The 16,737-nt window shown below is 44.1% G+C and overlaps 1 protein-coding gene across 4 annotated transcripts in view; it reads left to right on the top strand.

Moving 5' to 3' along the window:
- Positions 1–16,737, top strand: part of ncor1 (nuclear receptor corepressor 1) — a 50,943-nt gene that overhangs the window by 21,094 nt on the left and 13,112 nt on the right. For 2 of the 4 annotated variants that reach the window (XM_079171713.1, XM_079171712.1), the window contains exons 15-23: positions 3,987–4,117; positions 4,915–5,210; positions 7,792–7,857; positions 10,361–10,497; positions 10,596–10,695; positions 12,306–12,738; positions 12,850–12,973; positions 13,085–13,262; positions 13,845–14,003. In XM_079171713.1, the coding sequence (XP_079027839.1) occupies positions 3,987–4,117; positions 4,915–5,210; positions 7,792–7,857; positions 10,361–10,497; positions 10,596–10,695; positions 12,306–12,738; positions 12,850–12,973; positions 13,085–13,262; positions 13,845–14,003 (1,624 nt within the window). The remainder of the gene's footprint in view (positions 1–3,986; positions 4,118–4,914; positions 5,211–7,791; positions 7,858–10,360; positions 10,498–10,595; positions 10,696–12,305; positions 12,739–12,849; positions 12,974–13,084; positions 13,263–13,844; positions 14,004–16,737) is intronic. The other 2 variants (XM_079171715.1, XM_079171714.1) reach the window with 1 other exon arrangement.

Genomic DNA, 16,737 nt, shown 5'->3' with positions numbered 1-16,737 from the left:
TTTCTTTAAAGTTTATCAAGCAGTTAAGTAGATTTTTTTGGCGAGCAGTTTTTCCCTCACAGAGCTCCCAGTAACCAAGGTAACTGTGGCAAATGCTTGCTATTTTTTACCCTTTTGTTTTGACAGTACATTTTTCTAAACATGATCGCTCGAGATGGTGCATTTTACCCAAAATGAATGCGAGCCATATACTATGGGGTTAAATGCTGCTGTTAAATGTATTTGTTTACATGTATTTCCTGTTCTTTTCATTCCGTTACAAACATTGTTTTTTGTAGTTGTGTCAGATGACGGCAATATCTGTAAAGAATTGCAATAATGGAGGTGATGCATAGTAATAATGCAGTAGATTTGAAATGTTCTATTCCTGCAGTGAAATAGCCCGAAGCCAGAGTGAGAGATTCCTCTGGTGGTCTAAGTTCTGTGGTAGGAAAGGGAAGATTGACTTGTGGCTCTGTCATTTCCTAAATCAAACAGCACTCGTGAATCAGCAAAAGAGGGGAGAAATTAAAACTCTTAAAATATTCAAGCCAGGTCAGGAAAGAGCTTCATTTAAAAACAGTGAAGGAACCACAGAACCGCAGGGCCTCATTGACTTTTGGAGAACATCTGTGTAGAGGCTCTTTTTAAGCAGTGTGGGAGAAGAGGCAGGAATGCCACGGCTCTCTGACCACCTCCAAAGCAAACACGAGCGCTCCCGGACCAACCAGAACAGTCCCACTGAAAGACATGTACAGGACAGGATAACTGATCTAAAACAGACCGGTCCGCCCTGCAAAAAATGTAAGTCTCTGAAATGGTCGAGCGCCAAAAACATGCTTTGCAGACGACTGCAGGCAGGAAATGAGTCAAGAGTTAAAGTCCCAGTCCAAGTTTGACATGGTCCTCTCTGCATACATCAACCTGCAATCTGAGCTCTGAGTCTGCAGGGCTTCCCTTCAAAATATGTTCACAGTGGAGCTGCATCATCATACCAAAAGTTACTGTAAATACTCCCATGCTATTTTAGCGTGCGATATTCTAAATATGGGGTAACGCACTTTTGAAATACTGTAGAAAGCACCGTCGTATAAGTCTGATCTGCATCAAAATGTAAACGCGAAAATAGCTCGTAAGCAACAATCTTGACGAATGAAGAGCTAACGGCGATGACATCAACTAAGAATCACATTTTCGTCTCCAATCGGTTTAAAGCACAAGAAGGAAAGGCTGTGAACTGAGCAGTACATGTGGGGTAAACCTGTGAGAGCATCACATGCTGTTTGCTTTACATTACTGAAGATTTGGTCTTGCTAGTCATGTAGCTCCATCCGAGCAGGCCAGACCCATGCGATTATTAGCAGTCTTTGGTTAGAGCTGGCTAGAACAGCCACTAAAAACAAAATAATAAAACCTTTATTTCAATCGTCACATCGTGTAATTAACTCATCCTAAGCATTTAAGGATCAGTACTAAGCACTAAAGAGCGCTGATTCAAACCGTTTTTGTGGAATTGCCAAGCACTTCTTTCTCACACTTTACAGTATGACATGGCAGGCAGACTCCATGTGTGCAGAAGCACGCTGTCGTAAAGTAGACAGGCGGCCATAACCCTGTTTTTTTTTTTTCTTTTTTCAGTTGTACCCCCAGTCTTCCCTCTCTTTGCCTCAGTCCATATCTTTTGCCTTTACCATTGAGCGGAGCACATTCCTTGGCCCCATCTGGTACCAGCATGGGATGTTTGGCTTGGCATAGCCAGACTTGTTCCAGCACAGCGCTTTCATGGAACAGGCAGGAGGAAGCATTCTGTGGTTACCGCGCCAGCGCTGATGAAAAAGAATGTTGCTCTGTCCTCAATCTAAAATTGACTTTTGAATGATGTTTTCACTCAACGCTTGCTGTACTTATCTGAACTCGACTCTCCAGCCGTTTTCATTTTACATACTTAGACGATCCTCTTTTCTACATGAGGTATACTTTTCATCTGTAGCAGTGTGGGATAACATTTGTAATGAGTGTTATGGTCAAGCCCTTTTCTCTCTTCGAGGGATTTACTGAGACTTCGGCCCTGTTTGGACCCGGCATTAACATATTAACATGTGTCTTGGTGGACGGGTTAGAGTGCACCCACGACACCATAAGGACCCTTTGAGATTTGATCGCACAGACCCCGGTGGTCACATTCTTTTAGCTCAAACGTTTTCTGGTTAACATTGAAGGACCGCCTACTCAGCTGAAGTGTGTGTGTGTGTGTGTGTGTGTGTGTGTGTACACTCGGGTAGCTTCTCTAGCCAAGGGTTACGTTGTTGCGCCTCTCCCACTTGTGCAAATGAATGCACAATGGCTTCACCAATATGCAAGTGAGAGTATGACGTTACTTTTAGCAACTGTTGGCGCTCGTGCCAGCTACTGTCATTGGAAAAGAGTTTGCAACACTGCACAGGACATACTGAATTTAGTTTTCCACAGTACCTTTTGTTTTTATCCACCGTGCACCATTTCCGCTACTGGGAACAGTAACTGCAAAGAAATGACATTGATACTTTTGGGGAACTGGAGATAGCTAACAATAGCTCCCGGGGAAAGCAAAAGCGATACCCTGTTCCCATTTTGGTTGCGCAATGATAATGTGTGCAGTGGTTGACGCACTTCCTTTGTGCCAAATATCGAGCCTTCATTTCCCCAGGAGATTGTACCCCGTGGCAGACAGAATAGCATAGTGAAAGCGAGGCTTATATAACCTGACCAGCCAGATGGTTTGTTACGCAGAACCACCTGAGAAGACGTCACTGGAAACCGTGTGGAAAAGGGCAGACTCAGGGGTCAGGAGAAGAGCAAATGCATCTTATGCATAGAGAAAAGCCCATAGTGCAGTTCTCTGCGCTTCTTCTTCCTGATATAACTGATGCTCTTGCAGCATCTACGCTAACTTCTTTAGGAGCCGCCATTGTTGTCTAGAGCAAACGGCCGCCTCTCTCCGCGTCGTCCCGTGCACATCTAAGCAACGCCTGTCGCCGCCAGTCGGTCCTCACAGGAGGCTGATTGGTCCGCTCACTGGCTCGCCAGACACAAGCGCCTTACATGAATTCTGACGAGATGTATATTCGTGTGATGTGTGGTCCGCCGTTTCTCACGCAATCTCGTGACATTGCGAGAATCCAGCTGCCATGCAAGGTGAAGGCTCATAGGGAACCAATCTAAAAGCTGACCATTATTCTATAGCCATACGTTGTGTAGTCAACATTTCCGTCACACTACTAAGTTAAAATTAAAAAGAAACGTGTCTATTGCCACTTACATTTAGTAAATAAAGCCGACCAATCAGTGAACAGTATCTGCAATTGTGTCATATCTGCCGATGCTGGACTATGTAAAGATTATCAATATCAATCTGTACAGAATGTATGACTAGGCTTTTCATCTTGTAACTTCAGTCCTTAGATTTACCGTTAGTCGCTATATTTGGCGTATTACGTTAACATTAGTGTTCGCATATTAGTTTTGAGGAAATTGTGCAGCTTGAAAGCAGTGGGTCTGATAACCAGATGGCAACTTACATTTCTGCTATTTACCTGACTTTGTGCTTATCAAGCTGAATATTTAAGCACTCTATTTATGTCCATCTTCTGTTGTCCAGTTTTAGATGGTCCTCTGGGCTCACAGGGCCAGTGCAGGCACTGCTATACAATTTGAAGTTGCTACTGCTTGATAGTATGCAGGAAAACTGGACCAGGAAGTGTGTAAAAATGTCAGTTTCCGACTGGTGGAAGATAAATTCATAGGAGGAAAAAAACAAGCGTGAATGCTTGTAGTTTTTTGAATGACCATTTAAATGTATAACAGGCTAGGTTTTTATATCTTCTGATATCTTTAAGGACTGAAAAGTATTCTCTGCTTTGTGTGTTGTGTGTTTTTCGGCAACCTAAATCACTTTTAGTAATCTACACATTTTTTCCTTTTTTGTTTCAGAGAAACTGCTAAATATTTTCCCTGTGTTTTGTTTCCAGCAAATAACACGTCCCTCACAAGAAGACAAGTCGGACGAAAAAACTGAAGAGGAAAAAATTGAGAAATCTGAGAAAAAAGAGGAAGAAGAAAAGAAGGACGAGGAAGAGAAAGATGATAAGGAGGATCCTAGGTGAGATTGTGGGTAGTGGTTTGTTCTGGTGTCACTAAAGTCCATCAAGCCCTGCAGTTAAAGCTCTCCTCCACATGGTGTCCGTCTTGGTTCCATACACTGTGATCGTTTTGGGAAAGGTTTGTTAAAGGGTGAATGCATTTCCTGATATTTCAGTGCATTCAGTTAATTATCGCAGTCATTATATGCAGCTCGATTACTTTTAATGCTCTTATTTAACATAACCCTTGATAGTCCAACAACCCTGTCCGGTTACAGAATATCAACAATATTCCTCCAGCCTATAAATAACTGACACAACTGTAGCGTGTGCTCTTTATGAAGCAATCCTTCCTGGACCTATGAATAGGAATGAACACGAGAGCGAAGATTCACACAGCTTGCTTCACATTCAGCTATGAGGGAGCAGTAGGTGACTTTTATCATATCGTAAGATTCAGTTAGAGTCATTGAGTTGCCAATGATAACTATGGTAAACTGAAAAAAGTAATGGGAAGTGATGGGAAGATTGAACAACCCCAGGCCCTCGAGGGAGTAATGAAGCTTGTTCGTGACTTGGAAAGGGAGAGCAGTGTCTGTTTTGGCGCGTGGCCAACAGACGAGACAAATTGCTAACTTGTTTATAAGTGTCTGGCTTGGGTACAGACAAATTCTCATGTGCTTTTCTTGTGTTTTCAGTCATAAAGGAAAAGAGCAGATTACCAAAAGGGCCTGCTATTGCTGAGTCAAAGGGGAATAGATATTTGCTGTACCAACAGTCTCTAATGCTGTGTTTTCTTTCCCATCTAAAACCACAGGGACATTGGCAAGGACAAAGACAAGTGTGACGGTGTGGAGGACGACGACGGAAAGGAGCAAAACACGCCGCGTGGCAGGAAGACTGCCAACAGCCAGGGCCGACGCAAGGGAAGGATCACCACACGCTCCATGGCCAATGAGGCTGCATCTGTGGCGGCTGAGGAGGCTCCTCCCACTGCCCCTGAGCCTGCCTTGCCAGATCCTCCGCAGCTCCCTAAGTCTGATCCAATGCTAAAGTCCATGAAGGAGCCTGCAAAACCCCAGACTCCAGTGGCTTCCATGGATGCTAATAAAGGTGAATCCTCTTGGGGGTGCTCTCTCGAGGTTGTTGAAAATGTTGTCCTACAACACAACTACACACTTAATGACACAGAACTGAGGGAAAGGAAGTTCACAAAAAGTATATATGTAAATATAATGCTTTCACTATATTTTTTGGACAGGCACGGAAAATAAAACATTTTCTAGTGTCACTTCTTGACTTTTTTATGCAGGCGGAGGCAAATTCACGAGAGGATTGCACAAACCTGCACAAATTAGACAAAAAAAAAAATGTAATTCCCAAAGTTCCCTCGAAGGATGAAATGCACCCCCAACTGTGCTGCCAAGCAAATAGTGTCCGGCGCCTCTGCGTTTTGCACATATTTAAATTTGGTAATATGCACACATTTGGCCCTTTTCTTTCCAAATGAGTCTCATTGCAAAAACAGTCCAACTCTAAGTTCAGCGCTAATAGCCTCGCATAGTTAGTGGAATTATTGCAGTGTGTTCCAGAGAGTTGATGCATACTGAAGTGCATTTATACTGGGATAATAAATCCCAAATATGGTTTAAATTCCTTGCCTGAAGTAGTTTTGAGGAATGCCTCTGCCCCTCGTTGGTTAGGGCCTGTAGCTGAAATCTTTTTTTCCCTCTCTCTCTTTCTGCCACTTTTCTTCTTACTGTGATCTTGGCGCAAAGGCAACGTGTATATACTTAACCACATGCACAATTGCAATCAGATGCAAAACCTTATGTGGGCATGTTTGCGCTGTAATGTCATTAGTGCAATGGCTAAATAGATAATATATACATAATATATAAACATTCAGTGTTGTATTTTAATTATAAATTGTGGACTTTATGATTGCAGCAATTCATGCAACCAACATTAACAATTACTGTTGAGTAAACACAGTGTCCATTCTCTGGCGTCTCATATTTCTTCTTAAATGTCAAAGTAGGCGAATAGATACTTTTTATTTTTCTCTCGTGAATGATCAGTGCTGTCACGTCCTGGTGTAAGGGAGAGTGTTCATACGGTTTGCTTTTTGACTTGTGAGAATTGAATAGTAACACGCCAAAGAACAACAATTTTTAGAGACACGTCAGAGTGTTGGTCTGCTGACTTTCTCCCTCCTGATATGTGTAGATTCATAGCCTAGAAGTGGGCAGCGGGTTTCAGGCGCTCTTCGCCAAATGTCAGACTGATTGTGTCCTGCGCTGCTGCTCAGGAAGCTGTATATCATCTGTCTATCACCATGGCAATGTGCTGCTCTGGTTGAGCTGTTGTCATGGTTCTCAGTCACGCACTTGTTCTCTTCCACCCTCCGGATGTCTGTCACTGAGACGATGCTAGCTCAGGTTTTCAGGTGTCCCTGTGTGTTAAGCTTGTTGTGGCGTTAATCTGTATCATTAATTCACTGTTTGGTGAAGTGTGCTTTGGTTCTCCACCACCTGCTCCCTCTGCTGTCTGCTGAGCTCGATCTCTCCCAACAGCCCGAGTTCTGCTAGGTCCGACTTATAATGTGATTAACTAACCGTCAGCAGCGTGTCCTTCCATCGTCATAAACCCTCTTGACCTTTTCTGGCCCTGTTCTGGGCGTATCATGGTTTACATAGGACTGGGTCAAATGTAATCTCCCTCAGTGACTACATTGTGGATTTTGTGTGTCTGTTTGCTTGCTCTGTTGTAACCCTGTGCCGCTGTGGGGGATTCTTGGAAGTAAGTGGGCTAGGTGCTAAAGGGTAGATATCTGTCAGTCTTGCCCAGTTGAAATGGTGTCAGGCAAGTTCAGGAAGCTGCTGATTCAGGGGGGGGTGATCTTGTTTAATGGTGTGTGTGTGTGTGTGTGGGTGTGGGTGTGGGTGTGGGTGGGGGTGGGTGTGTCCCGGGGGGACCTTTTGGTAGGAGCCGTCTGAACAGTGATAATTGATCTCCTCATCTTTGAGGTTGGGGGGGGGGGGGGGGGGGGGGAGAGAGACTCCTGTTGATGTCAAGGGTACGTACATCTGCTGCTATATTTGTCCAAATGTTTACACAGTATCAGTGGGTGCTATGAAGCAGAGTGGGCTAGAGTTCACTCGGCCCCCTCTGCACCAACCGTGCACTTCTGTGAATTTTGTGTGTGGCGGGGGGGGGGGTCGGTCGGTCGAACTGTGTGTGCGATGTGCAGTGTCATAGTAGAAGGGGTGGGAGGGTTTTGTGCTGGCTTTTCTATCTGTCTATTTGTTTCCATCCAAGGCCATTTCCCAAAGAGAGAGGCAGGGCTATCAACTCCTTCACTGTCTGGTGCTACATCAGCTGACCAAAGCCCTCCCCTTGTGGATTAGAGAGGAGGAGGGCTTGCTCTGGGCTTGTGGGGAAGGGGAGTGAGAGAGAGAGAGAGAGAGAGAGAGAGAGAGGAATGAGAGGGGGAGAGCGAGCTAGAGCAAGAGTGCAAGAGAGGGAGCAGGTCTCGGCAGCCCCTGAATGTAAACAGATTATTAGATTAGTGGCCATGAGAAGGAGACAGCCGAAGGGAGGACTGTCACTCGCTCGCTGTCTGTCTTTCTCTCTTTCTTTCTGTCAGTGCTGACGGGGCTGTGTCTTTTTTTTTTTTTTCTTTGCGATTTAGCTGGTGCTGGTGAAACCGGAGAAACTTCTCGCTGGACCGAGGAGGAGATGGAGGTCGCCAAAAAAGGTAGTGTTTCAATTTCTTTCTTTTTTCCGCTTTATCTCTCGGTCCTTCCTCTCTTTCTCTGTGTTGCTGTGGCTCCTCTGCTTTCTATGATCTTTCCTTTGCCCCCCCCCCCCCCCCCCCCCCCCCCCCCGTCTTTCTCTTTTCCTTCTCTGATTATCAGATGTTGCCTCACCCTGCCTGTTTCTTACATGCACACAGGCATGATCAAATAGAAACTCGTGCTGGTGCTTTACTGGAAGCTGTCAGTGAACCATGAAGGAGTTTTAGGGATCTTTTCTTCTTCTTTTCACTGTACTGCTCCGCTTGCTTCTCAGAAGTGATCTATTAAGGCCGTCCATCAAGCAATAGAACGTGACAGTTGCAGCTTGCTCCACTATCTATTATTCACATTTTAAAACTTTGTCAAATCCGTTACAATTTTTTTTAAGTTTCTTTGGTCTTATAAATTCTTCAAAATGTTTGTTGCACTCCGTGCCTGGTCTCAGGCTGCACCGCTGCAGTCATTAGTCAGGTCATGTGCCATTCAAGTATGCTCCCTCTCCCCCTTTTTGCCCGGCTTTGTTGATATAGGCTCTTACGCAGGGTTCCCTGAGTACCAACACCCATAGACTGGGGGAGTAAATAAAGGGATTAATGTGGATTAATTAAGACTCTCTTGGAGATTTGCCTCCCTCTCAACAAAAATACGTTGCTGCTGTGATCTCCGCAGGCATTGAGACCTTTATGCTAGACATGTCTGTGGATTAGTGTACTTTAAAGAGACCTGCACAACCTCCTCTAGTCAGACAAAGCACGTCTAGAAATCACTTTTATCCCACGCCGCCACGAATGGCCGGTCGTGCAAGCACATTGAACACATTTCCCCTGTAAGTCGTTGTAACCTGTTGATCTGCATAAGTCTCGCTGTAAATACCAGGCTAACGCATCTCGGGCCTAGCAGTCGCATCAGCGTTTTCATGGAGGAAAGAGGAGCTCGACTCTATCAAGAGAACTAGAATAGAACATTTTTGTATTGAATGTAGTTTCTCAACTGCATTGATTTGGTCATTAACAAATTGACTTTAAGCAAGTCAGAAAGTCCATCTTCCCTTCCCTTGTGTGATCAAAGATTCTCGTCGTATTGAGCTCAGATATTATGGTCAAATACTGGTATTCAGGGAAGTTGGAGATATTAGGGCTTCAGACATAGGTGCTTGTTGCAAGCACATTATTTGGACAAAATAGAACACATACTAGTTAAGAAATGATGCAACTCCTCTCTTACAACTTAACATTGAATGTTATGAGCTTCACAAAGGTGGCCTTGGAAGTTATTCCTTAATACATTTACAATCATTAGATTTGCCTGCGGCAAGTATCTACCAAACCAAAATAACAAAAAGAAGATGAAAACGTCTTCTTTGCTCTCTCAAGGACGCAACCTGCGCGGGTAGATCTTTGCTATGGTAAACTATTTTATGTATTTATGCAACAAATGTAACTGTGAAGACGCTTGAGCAGCCAAGTGTGAATTTATCTTCAGACATTTAAGTGAAGGGTGCCACAACTTGTGAGAACTCTTTCTTGTTGAATGTGTTGTGTGCGGTGCTCAGCTGTGCTATTAAACATCTAGGTGCACTTTGTAACAGTGTAGATTCTTTCCTGCTGACAGCGATCGTTATGTGCAAGAGCGTTTCATGCCTATTTTTTATGGCTGCTAGATGGAGATACCATACTGGTCAAAACAAAGGACATCACTTTTTACTCCAAACAAAGATGAGTCACTCCGAAAAGTCCCAACGCCCCCATCCTCTCATTTAGCTGGAGCAGTGATGGGGGTTTGTGTTTTATCTCTCTGGTGATTTGTCAAGCTGCCAGTATTCCTCGTCTCAGTAGAGCCGGGAGGGGAGGGGGGGGCAGGGGTCACAGGGGTCACAGGATTTAGAGAGGAGAAGCCCTGATGTCAAAGGTAAATGGCAGTCTTCCAGTTCACCGCAGCTTGACAGAGTCGTTTCAAAGTTTAGCGAGACCATCAAAGCTGATTGTGTGCACAGCTCAGTGTTAATCGGGACGGGCAAGACCAACAGCAAAACCATAGCAACCGAGGAGAGGGTCATTTCACAGAAATACCAAAGGTTTGCAGTCAATCATGTTAGCAACTGCAGCAACTTTCCACTCGGAAGAGAGACTGTTGAGAATGCATTGCGATCATCTTCTTGAATCATAGTAATGGCACTAATACAGCATAATTGGAAATATGAGTAATAGAAGTATTGCATGATGTCCAATCAGATGATCATGATGCCCAATCAGGCTTTGATGGCTTTGCTTCACCACTCTGCTGTTCCTTTAGATCATTTCAGTTGAATCCCATTTAAAGTGCTTACAATTACTGTAATTAGTCTGATAGAGCATTAGCTCACGACACCTGACAGGTGTTCACCTTCTCGTTAAGTTGTATTCTTTCGAAGCGTCTAAAGGCTGCAAGTCCTTCATGCTGAATTGTCTGTTTGTCCTGCACCAGGGCTGGTTGAGCATGGGCGAAACTGGACAGCCATTGCCAAAATGGTGGGCACCAAAAGCGAGGCGCAGTGCAAGAATTTCTATTTCAATTACAAGAGACGTCACAACCTGGACAACCTGCTCCAGCAGCATAAGCAGGTAAGCTATTTGACGTTCCGCTTTCTGTTATGGTTGCTCATTGAACTGTTGTAACAGCAACGCACGAATGCAAAATGTTTCCTCTTTCTGTTTCCCAGGACACACGGCGGGCTCGTGCTGATAGGTCTCAAGGTGAAGGTCTAGCCACAGCGTCACCTGACGATGACGACGATGACGACAACGCAGATGACAGTGAAGGTCAGAGAGATGGATGATAGGAAGCACGTGTTCATCATCAAACACGCAGATTTGATGCCCAAACACATTTGTTTTGGACATAGTTAAGTAAAGCGGGCAGAGATAAGTAGCGGGAAACCCGATCCAGAATGCCCTCTGAATTGTCGTGTAAGGATTTCATTTGAGTTGATGGCACTTGGTTTGCTCTCTACTGACTGTAGTTTTAATGAGAGAGGGAAAAAAAGGATCAAATGAAAAGAAGCAAGAGGGGGAGAGGTGGAGATAAAAGATATGAACCAATTCTGAGTACATGGGCGCCTGTTGCATAACAATTCTTGGCTTTGAAGACTCAACAAAGGCTGCTCTTTGAACACAAAGTACCGGTCCACTTGTTTGATCCAGCGAGGCTGCCTGTCTACCCGCCTCCCTGCTCTCCAGAGGTCCTTATCTTCACACGATTAAGGCAGCCCCCTATGAAAAAGATAGCGTGCAATATAAGGAAATAGTTTTTTGCTAAAAGGATTTCAGCAAAGTAAGACTGTCCTTTTTGTTTTAAGGCTCAGCAGACTTGTATGTAATTTGAACAGCCTCCAGTTGACATGACAGCAGTGGGGAGGTCACAAGGTTTTCTGTCATGTTTATTTGACTTTGTCTTTGTTCCATGGAAACCCAAACTGCGCTCTAGAGGTCTCCGTGATCAGCAGCCTGTTGATCTCACATTATGTACATCAGACTGTAGAGGAGGCATTCATACAGCTCTGTTCAAGTGTTCTTACCAACATTGTAATGTTTGCCGTGTTTCTCTGATTTTGGTTTGATACATAAAATGCATCTGCAAATTGTTTTTGCATAGACATACCATCTGGACTGCCATCACCATGGCAACAACTGCAGCGGTAGACAATAGGCAAACCAACAGAGGCAGGAAGATTTTTAAAAAATACGCAGTTTCTATCTTCAGGATGTATGATGTTCAGACATGAATTCATTTTTTTTATCCCTTTTTTTAAATTGCAGCTCGCTCAGGGTGTTGCTTTTGTCTCATGTCTATGCAGTTGACATTTAAGATGCTTCAACTCAAGTGTAAAAGAACAGATTATTAGATTTATTATTATTAGATTATTTGTGTATTTTGAAAGTCTGTTTTGTCGTATCTTTGAGGCCTTGGATTTAGTTTAGGCAATCTTAAATGGTATGAAGTAAGATCATTAATTAAACAAAAAGTCTTCATAGATTAGATTAAATACAAACGGTCAATTACGTGTGTGCTGAAGCAAAACGTGACTATGGATAAAGTCCAGATAATAAGAAAGAAGTGTGTGAACTTTTTGGATTATTACATGGAGCCTGTATACCACTTTTTAGTTTTTTTGTGGTGTCTTGGGTTAATCATTGATTCGATCATTTGTTTCACGATCCTGATACAATCGGTCTTCTAAGTGAGGCTTTTTCTACATGACGGATCACCCGTCGGTAGATTCGGGTCTTGACTGACCTTCGTTTATTGTCATTTTCAGAATTGTTTTATTTAGGTAGTCCTTTTTTCTTAAAAGGCATTCAAATGGGCTTAAACGTCTTCAGTTTCATGCATTGTTTGACTTGTACTAATTCATCTTCTCATGCTTCCTCAGGCGGTGACAACAGCTCTGACACAGAGAGTGCTCCCTCCCCCTCTCAGTCTGGCGACTCCAAGAGGGCAGACAGCACTGCAGGAGATGCTCATTGCTCTGACCAGGACAAAGGTCAGGCCAGTAATGGAAAGGCCCTGGAGCCCTTATACAGAGGACTCTGTGTCAAGGAAGAGAAAAGCCCCGAGAGTGAGACTGGATCTCAGGAGGAAAAGGCCAGGATGGCTTCCTATGCAGGCTCAGTGCATCCCAAAACTGAACCTCAGGACGTGGACATGAAGTCCGGAGAGGTTCAGATCAAGATGGAGCCTGACATCAGGGAGAGAGGAGAAAAGGGAGATCACGGCGAGAGGCACAGGGAACTCCACTCGGATAATGACTCCAGCGCCACCTGCAGTGCTGACGAGGATGTGGAAGCGGAGCCTGAAAGACAGAGGTGTGTTTTCATGTAATTCATGTTCTGTGTACATAATTGCGGTTGACAAGAACAGTACATGCTTATGGTTTTGAGTGTGACATTTATATATTATGCTTTGTGCCTCTGCAGAATATTCTCCATGGACAAGCCTACTTTGCTCAACCCTCCAGGCTCTGTGCTGGTGTCCTCGCCCAAGCAAACCCAACTCAACATCCAGCAGATGCAACAGCGGGCTGCTAACATCCCACCTATGGTTAGTCACAGCTTCAGGTTTATCCATTTAGACGGGCACGGAGGCAGGGCATGCATTAGGGCTCTCTGTGCAATGGAACAACAACACCTTTTCCCTCCTTTGTTTCTCTAGGTGCCCGGCCCTTTTGGCCCCGGCAGTGTGCCCATCAGTGGCTTCGCCATGTTGCAACACCAGATCAAAGCAGTGCACGAGTCGGCGCACCAAGAGGAGAAGCAGAGGCAGGATCAGGGAGACCTGGAGCGCAGACAGCCCTTCAACACCCGCAGCCCCACCGTAATAGACAGAGATGGTAAGAGAACAAAAACTACCCTCATTCTGTCCTCATCGCTCCCTCATCCTGTTCATCGCTCCGTCAGCCTCGTCCCCTGTCGCTGCCAGCAGTGGAGTATTTTTAGCTAATGCATTTCTTAGGCCCCATTCATTTTTCACTTTTGAGGGTGATCTGGTCGTAATGTGGTTCAGCCGGAGCCAAGAGAAAAGCATGTTTTAGATGTGATGCAAACTCAGAGGTGAAATCCTCATTGATGCCCCGCTTGAAATGCCTTTTGGATGAAAAAGGGGACTTGCTGCCTCTGGGCTGTCAGGCATAGGTCAGCCACTTAGTGTCAGAAGGGAGCGTGGTAATGTCACTTGGCAGACTACGTTGCGTCATGATTTTTTGCAAAGCTTTTAGCACCTTTTAGTCAGGGTGCTGAGAAGAGCAGCTGAGCTTTGACACAAAGCTATTTATTACAAAGGTGTCGGCGGGTGTGTGTCCAGTTGGCGGTGTTAGTTGTACAGAGACGTCCATTCAGCGCGATGCTCGGTGACCTTGCGTTCTTGTTTTAATAGTGGTTGTCTTCCCTTTGTCCTTTGTGCCTGTGTACTGCAGGTAAGCCCCTACCCTACATGCCTTATGACATGAAGCTTGCTCTGGACCAGGAGGTCCACTCTGGTCGGCCAGGCTCTCCCTACAGACTCTCCCCCAGGGAGCTGAGCAAGGCCTCCCCCCAGCCTGACCCCAATGCCTCCCGCTACAGTGTGCCACCAGGTAAAAGCACACATGTTCGCCTCCTCCTTCCTTCCCTCTTTGCCTCCTCCCTTCCCTTGCTGATACAAACAAGGCTTTCCTGTCTCCCATTGAGTTTATTGTGTTTGACAATGGAGGCACTTTTTAGACTCCCTTGGCAATAGAATGTTCTGTCGTTTGGGCTGCAGTATGCTTTATGTTTGAGCCCCTCTTGTATTTCACTTTGACATGTACAGATATCTATATTTTACAGCACAGCCTGTTTTTATATTTGGATACAGTTGCTTGATTGTCTTTATTTGAAGCTAGAGGTACAAAGCAGGGAGCCAGAGAAATAAAATGTTATTTTCTGATTGTTTCACTGCGGTTTCGTATCAGCCTCAGAGACGCGTGACAAGCGTCAGTATTTGACGGGCTGCACAAAGCAAAATAATAAGAAAAGAGAAAACACAGGCATAGGGTGCACACTTCTAGTTGGTCATAAATGACAATTGACTGGGATTATTTTTGTATGAGTCTATATATTGTTTTTGAGAAAGTTCCTTCATATTACACCTTAGAAATTGTAGCAGAGTTGTTGTGGAGCTTTTAATCCTGTCATAAATCGGGGTTTGGCAGTGTTTTGAAGCACTTGTGCATTAGATAAGTCGGGTTCAATTTCCTCTTGTCCAAAGGTTCATGTTCACACATTGCGTTCTTGTACTGAATGTATTTAGTCAATGTTGGCTGACATGAGGAGTATATTTTGAAACTTGTGCCAAAGTTCTGTCGAGGAATATGAAATGCTTTTCTAGTATTTTAACATTTTTACAATGTGCTGTTTTCTGTAAAGTATGTTTTGGTTTAATTTACATTTAAAAAAACTAATTTGGATATGTGTGTTTCGAGGCCACGCAGAGCCGGTATCCCTGCACTTGTACACGTGTACGGTAGCAGTCAAACAATCATGAGCCGGCTCTCTCGTTATATTCTCATACTAGAGATGAGGTTGGTGATTTTATTTTTATATGGCGATTATGTCAATGCATGAGTCATTTTTGGTCTGTTCGCTCGTGCACAGAGAAAACATTAGCTCGCTTCTTTCACCCCGAATTTTGGCTTTTGTCCAACATTCTGACTCAAAGAGGCTGAGGTGGGGAGTGAATCGCTGCCTGTCAACAGTTGCCATCACCAGCTTTCTTTTGTTGTTGTTGTTAGTCACACGTCCATGACTAAGAAGACGGCAGAAAGCACCATTTGTGTTTGTATTGGCTTAGTCAACCACCGACAGTCATTTATTCTCCATCTCCTCACTTTCACGCATGTCGCATGTCCTGAGCCCCATTTGCTGTGAATATGATGACATGGCACAGCGACAATAATGGAGTTTTTTCTAACCCGTTTACTTAATGGGAAAAACATAAATGCATAACAAAAACACACCTTTGTAATTACGTCCCAATTAATCATGATGAATAACTATATTTAATCTATAAAGCAACATTTGTTTTTTTCCTGCTCTGAAGTCATGAACAGAGGAGAGAAAGCTATTTAAAGCAGACTTAGAAAATGGATCACCAGAAATCCTTTTCCTCACTTCAACATAAAGGAGCACACATGGCTAGAAATACCTTTTACCTGTTTTATACACATTTTTAATGTTCTCGCACTATTGCACCATGAACTGTAATGAGACCCTTATCATCAAATAAGATTTCTTTCAGTTGAATTCCTATTCTTCTTCACTTCTTTTAAACATGTATGGCGAGCTTCCTCCCCTGGCCCATCACAATCATTATGCTCCCCTTAAACAGGATGTTTGTTATTGCCGTTGAGACACTGAATGAAAGCGGATCACCCAAGATTTTATGCATGCGGGACGTTTTTCAGATACTTGCAAGGATTTTATAGTGATACAACAGCCAAGTAATGTATGACGGGAACAGTAGTAGCATCAAAACTATTAAGAAGTCTGACGACGATCCTGCTGGCAAAATAGTTTCTCATTATTTCTAAGATCCACATTCATTTACTATATTTCAAGAATTATGGTTTGAGGACAGCAGCAAAGGCTTGCTTCTGCTTTAGGAAGCCAAAGGGGTGCAGTCCACCAAACTAGGGTGCCTAAAACATTTCCTGTGGAACAGCTGTTGTCGGTTTGGAGATGACATTTGGACTTTTACTTGAGTTTGACAACAATAGCTTTTCTTGTTTGCCATTTGGGGCAAACATACATCCCATGCCCTGACAAATTAGGGCGTCCCTGATGGTGAACTGCAGCATGAATGTTAATGTTTGACACACAGTCTCCCTCCAACAAGGATTTATAAATTTATCATAGAGCTGCTTGTTTTCCTGTCTGTCCCCGTATGAGCCAGCAGGATGGTGACGTCCGTTCCCCGCTGGAGGAGCTCTCACACAACCATTTGCATTTTTGATTTTGTAGAGTGCAGAGCATGAGGCGCACTCCCTGCATGGAGGTTACTCCCGGTCTAGTGTTTGTGCGTTATGATCCATTTTCTTTACTCAGCTTTCCCAGGAGACGGTAAATCAGACAGCAGACATGGGCCAAGGTTACCTCAAGTTGAGGACAGACTAGTAACTGAGGTCTTCAGTGCTGACGGGAAATGGCGCTTAATGGAACCCTTATGTTGGGTTGGTTGAAGTTGTGGTGTCTGGCAGGCAGAAGCATTTAGTGGACCGATCTATATTACTGCGTGAGCAGATATTCTGGGGTTTTTTGTATGCAAAAAGTTTTTACTACTGTGCTGTTTAG

The sequence above is a fragment of the Pholis gunnellus genome, assembly GCF_910591455.1.
Source record: "Pholis gunnellus genome assembly, chromosome: 13".
NCBI classification, from domain to species: domain Eukaryota; kingdom Metazoa; phylum Chordata; class Actinopteri; order Perciformes; family Pholidae; genus Pholis; species Pholis gunnellus.
Note: the sequence above shows the minus strand (reverse complement) of the source record. Positions and strands in the feature narration are given on the sequence as shown.